Below are 5,606 nucleotides of genomic sequence, written 5' to 3'. Positions count from 1 at the left end.
TCACACTTGTCGTAGTTCATTTAAAGGTTAACCTGCTGTACTTAACACTAATTATGATACTGATCCCATCAAGTGATGACATTTCTTACAAGGAATGCTAAACTGAAAGAACAAAAAAATATATATCAGGAGCCATATGTAGAAAACAGATGAAGGGTTTTTTGTAACAAGGGCTGATGCTGGTGTGGAGAGACCCAACTGTCATGTACATTCTCCAGAGTTTGTCTAAAAATGGCTTTAGGATGATGTTACACATTCAATCATAGCACACACAGACCAAAAAATAAGCAGCTTTTCCAATAGATCTCCTTACATCAAGCAATTTGTACATTCTCAATAAACCCATGTTTTTAAAATGTTTTTAATTTATAGTTGGAAAATTACATCTTTACATGAGCCCATTCAGATGTTACAGGCAAAACAGGCATTTATGAGTAACCACAGGCACACTATGGGCAGACTTGTACTATGCTAGATAAAGCCACATGTAAAAGCTGTGGCCTTTGTTAAATATTGTCTTTTTAAACTTCATCAGCTTGAGGCAGTCTGCTTTACATAGTTACCAACCTGCATTTGGTCATTATATGACAGATGAGTCAAAAAACAAAGAAAAAAAGTCTGGTAAGTTTTGGAGGATTTAAATATCTAACTTATGTACAGGTCATGGCTCATTTAAAACAGGGTTCCCATATTTCCTTCATGTCCCAATCCATTAACCTGTTCCCTGAAGTAGTACATTAGCTCTCCAGACCACATTGATTTATCACAGCAGTACCGAACCAAAACCAGGTCTGTGCTCGTCATCCACTGAAGGAGGCGTGTGTAAACTTTAGGCAAAGAGGTTGATGAATTAGGACAAAATGGAGCAAACATCAAGAAAAGAAAAGGGATTCACGCCATCATAGAAGTCTATAACTTCCTGTTGCATCCTGTGTGTATCCGTAGTTAATACAACCTGCCTTCCTCAGTTTCCCGGTTGACATGGACTAATTTAGGAAAATTGTTGTGGTTTTGACAAAGCTATGCTACCATTTAAGTAGGTGATTAATTCATTTGCTGTGACATTAACTGGTATGGAAAGACAATTAACTGTTAACTAGTACAGATGATGGAAAACACACCTCTGTCTCCCCAGGGATATAAAGATGAGTTCAAGGAAGGACTTGAAGAAATATTTATTTGATAAAATTCAAGATTTTCCAGGCTACTGGGAACCCTGTAAACACAACCAAACAAGGACTGGATGCTGGGTGGTTTTGATTAGTCCAGGTAATGATTTTATCTCAATAACCCCCTTGTGCATATGGCCATTTGACAAAAGTAAAATGAGAAAAGGGCAGAGGGCGGTTGGGCATCGAAGGAAAATGTGTTTCCAGGTAGAGGAGGTATGTCATCTATTAATCATCCGTAAGGTCCTGAACAAAAAGGACCTCAGAGCGGCTGAGTCCTGCCTCTTTCAGTGTAGGCGGGTTGGGTTGCTCCTCAGTCGGGAGGCAGGGCAAGACTCGGCGAGGGAAGTTTGTAACTATCTGAAACTTCTCTGGGGTTTCTTTCAACGAAAAAAGGAAGTCGTATATTACCTGAAAAAGAAAAAAAGAAACCATTCACCGAAGAACAGTATCTGAGAAGAAAATACTTAATTCACATGTGAGCCAAGTCTGTGTCAGATGAAAAAAAACTTCAAATTAAAAGGTGTCAAACCACCTTTGACCAGTATCAACATTATTAAGGTTGGAAATAAAATCAGTTTTAGCTTTGACAAAATCTTATTTCATTGGGAACCTGCAGAAAACTACTGTATGAGAAAAATGGTCCAGGGCTGTCTGAGTCTTGATGACTGTGGTACTCACCGTCAGAGACTGCCCAAACAGGAATCGTCTCTCTACTCGTGTGTCATTGGGCAACTTGAACACTATTTTGACACTCTCTGGATCATCTGCAGGCGGCTCAGGAGGAAGACATTCTGACTTCCTCTCCTTCTCCTCTTCAAGTGTCTGGAGTCGCAACAAAATGAGACAACATGAATCAGAAAAGATTTATAAATCAAAAATCTATATCTATAAGTCTATATGTGTATAGGCATCTTCAACGTAAAAAGAAAATAAGACCCACTCTTCGTCTCCGCTCCTCAGCAAGAGCAGTCTGTAGAACCTTCTCCTCCTCTTGCCTGAGCTGCTCCTGCTCTTCCCTTTTCTTTCTGTCCTTCTCCTGGTCAGCTTGGAGGGAGGCCAGATAGGCCTCATCCTGCTGCTGCCGTAGCACTTGTGTCTGGTTCCTCTCCTCCCTGATATAAAACATTAGTCATTAACTGCACACGAATCCGCTCTGTTTGCCAACCTGAATTTTTCACCTTAAAAGATGCTCCGTTGAGCATGTCTGTGTTTTTAATGTAAAATAACCCCACATAATTTTCTATATTGGATTTAGTTGTTTGTGTCAAATATGCTATTTCAAAGGGTCTGTCTGGGAATAAAGGTAACATTGTGCTGGAAAAAAAATTACCAGACAGTGGCATGGTTAGCATTTTATGTGGTATATAAAAGACAAATTAAAAAGTATCAAAACATTTTTTTCCAAACTAATAAATGAATCTGGTACTCGGGCAGTGTGACATTAAACAAACTGTTCTTGGGTTTAAACTTCACAATGAGAATTAAGTCAGTTGATCAAGAAAGTCAAACATTTTAACTTCAATTAAAACATCAAGCTCCCAGTTTGCCTTGCATTAGATGAAATGTATAAAAGGAAAGCAGTCACTTATTATCCATCACTGACTTCTCTTACCGTTCAAGACGCTCTGACATCAGATATGTTTGGTTGGCATCCATGATGAAGGTGAGCTGGTTGATGAAGTCCTCTGGCTGAATCAGGCCCTCGAGCCTTCCCACCACTGTCATCTTGCGATCTTTCAGCATAATCATGGCCAGGAATGGATAGGTGTTCTCCCGCAATGCTTGGGACACTGAAACACACCAAGATATAACTGTTATAACGCAGTTTATTACTATAGACGATCAGTTCACTTACACATACAAATAAAGTCACATATTTATTATAATAATTTGTATAGCGCCATTCAAGGAATTCATATCATTAGATGCAAAAAGTTTCAGTTTAATGTTTCAATTTTTGTTCTCCAACAAACAAATAATCATCTGTTCACCTTTGATTTTCTGTCATTAGGTCGAAGAAAAGTTTGAGTTGTCTCACCCCTCTTTCATACAGTAGATACATGTGTGCATGCACCAACATGTCTGATTGCTACTAGGCATATTTTTCCTGATCACATTACACAATTTCACAGTAACAGCTGATCTAGAAAAATGACAAGTTCAATAAGTACATTTGCGTACCTCTGAAGCCCTCAGGCTTGCTGGTTGAGCACGCCCAAAAGAGCATTTGTGTGTTGAGGAAGGTAACGACCTCTTCTGTACATAAGGTCGAGCTATGGAGAAACAGATCAGCAGCACAAATATTTTTACAGATAACATCATAACAACTTTTTTATCTGCACATGGCTAGGGAAAAAAATGGAATTATGTGAATATATACACAATTTAGAGTTTATGTGCTAAACTATTTAACCAGCAGAATGTGCTATGAGTAAAAACCAAAATGCACAACTGTACAAAACAGACATCCGGTAAAATGAAACACTTCAGGTCATAGTAGTTAAAAAAGAATTATACCAGCAAAACTCATTAGTGTCTTGATGATCATCTCCATGAAGGTACACTAATAGGTAGCGGAGCTCCCGTTTGGCATCATTCAGTGCCTGCACATATCACAGTGAACAAAATCACAACATGCTGCAGTTTTATCTTTGCTGTATGACTGAACTTGATTCAAAGTGTGTGTTTCTGCCAACATATCTCTGAACGTACCTGGCTGTATGTCCCCTGGTAAAATACAGGGTGGGCCCGACCATACCTCTCCTCAAAACTATGAATGAAGGACACAACGTCTCCGACAGGGTCTGTCACGCGACCACGCGGATCTGGCCTGACGAACCGCAGGGCAAACCTTCGGGGTAAAGACACTTGGACGGTCAATTACCATCCTCTATCAAGCAGCTACATGTATATCTCAATATGCTTGAATTACCTGAATATGTCCAGAAGTGTGTAATATGTAAATCTGAATGGTAGCATTATCAAGTAGTAACTCCATCCTAGTAATCCCTGAAAAGAACAGTCAATGCAGTTTTTTAAAAGAGAAATTGTGAGATATCAGGTATTTCCTAGGTTTAGTGTAATAACAATAAATTAGAAATAAAGAAATGACTCAGAGGTGAAACAAATCTAAAGAACCGAAGAGAAAGTGTGCAGACCTACCCTGGGTTGTGGCCTTGACACTATGTAACTATATACTCTATGGTCTGCTGTATTGACCTGTAATGGTCTGGATGGTGGAGGGTTAAACACACTGGGAACTCCTTCCTGCTCATTGAGTCTGTCTTGTACTGCAGCCTGAAACACATCATGATTAAGCCAAGGAAAAAATAATCAGAGCAAGAAAGCACAGTTCCCATTATATATTAAGAATAAAGATGTAATACTGATGCACGGAAATGCATCTGAGACTTTACCTCTATGTTCCAATTATGCTGCTCTAATGTTCGGCGACATTGGTCCATTGACTCCAACCCAGTTAGGTCCTGTTAAACATGAAAAAAGTATGATTTAAGCAAGGGCTCAGGTTGCTCAGAAAGGCAAAGATGTGAAAAATGAAGTTGAATCGGGTCATTTGTATGGTTGATTAGCTACCTTATAGTAACACAGCTACCTTATCTCAAATCTAACGTAAAATAAACACAGTAAACATGTTTAACCCAAGAAGGCTCATGCTAGCTAGCGCTGAAAAGTCGACCATCTATTTAATCGGAGACTTCGAGAGCTTTACAACAGCTACTGAGTCAAACGACAGGAAAGTTGCATCATTCACATCGGCATATACATGATGGTTTGAATGAACAGGTCCAAAAACAGCTGGGAAACTTCAGTGACAGCTCCACCATGACTGCTGTGCTAGTGTGAACTCAGCAACTGTTTCAGGAAGCGTCAGTGGAGAGCTAACGTTAGCCAAGTTGACGTCAAGTCAAACAATATCAACAACACGCACCACGAGTGATGCTGATGAACCAAGTTGAAGAGGCTGTATATATGTGAGTAGGACACACGACGGTGCGTTTTGTAAATCCATCCATGGCCCTTAAACTGTGCTAACTTGTTAGCTACCTTTGCTAATGCTAGCTAACTCCGCTAACGTTAGCCCTGGCTCCAGGAGACGGTTATGGTTTGGGGGTAACGGTGCCGAAGTTGACTGACCGAAAAGCGCTTTAACACGCACAAATTATCCTGTTCACATTAACATCGAGTCAACGGGACAGTGTTGGCATGAGAAGTTTCCAACAGACGCGTGTTAGTGTTGTGTTGAGGCTGTCTACCTGAAACTGGAGGAGTTTTTCAGTCTGAGCCTGGGATAATTCTGGCTCCTCTGGCGCCGCCATCTTACCTCACCAATCATCCAGCAAGTCGTAACAACGTCAGCTGCCTTTTCCCGGTGCGGGCCCTGCTGCCGGGGCCTCTGAGCGCTACCGCCACCTG

The 5,606-nt window shown here is 40.5% G+C and overlaps 1 protein-coding gene across 1 annotated transcript; it reads right to left on the bottom strand.

Annotated features, from left to right (window-relative positions):
- Positions 1-345: 345 nt before the first annotated feature.
- Positions 346-5,590, bottom strand: faf2 (Fas associated factor family member 2). Its single transcript, XM_053429386.1, has 11 exons — positions 5,447-5,590; positions 4,589-4,657; positions 4,335-4,469; positions 4,105-4,181; positions 3,885-4,023; positions 3,690-3,775; positions 3,354-3,445; positions 2,785-2,962; positions 2,113-2,284; positions 1,851-1,994; positions 346-1,580 (listed from the first exon to the last, which is right to left on the bottom strand). The coding sequence occupies exons 1-11, from the start codon at positions 5,507-5,509 to the stop codon at positions 1,398-1,400; spliced, it is 1,338 nt and encodes a 445-aa protein (XP_053285361.1). The 5' UTR covers positions 5,510-5,590; the 3' UTR covers positions 346-1,397.
- Between the last annotated feature and the right edge of the window lie 16 nt (positions 5,591-5,606).

This window comes from Pleuronectes platessa, chromosome 8 (genome assembly GCF_947347685.1).
Source record: "Pleuronectes platessa chromosome 8, fPlePla1.1, whole genome shotgun sequence".
NCBI lineage: Eukaryota > Metazoa > Chordata > Actinopteri > Pleuronectiformes > Pleuronectidae > Pleuronectes > Pleuronectes platessa.
The sequence above is the reverse complement of the archived record's forward strand: the minus strand, read 5'-3'. Positions and strand labels throughout refer to the sequence as shown.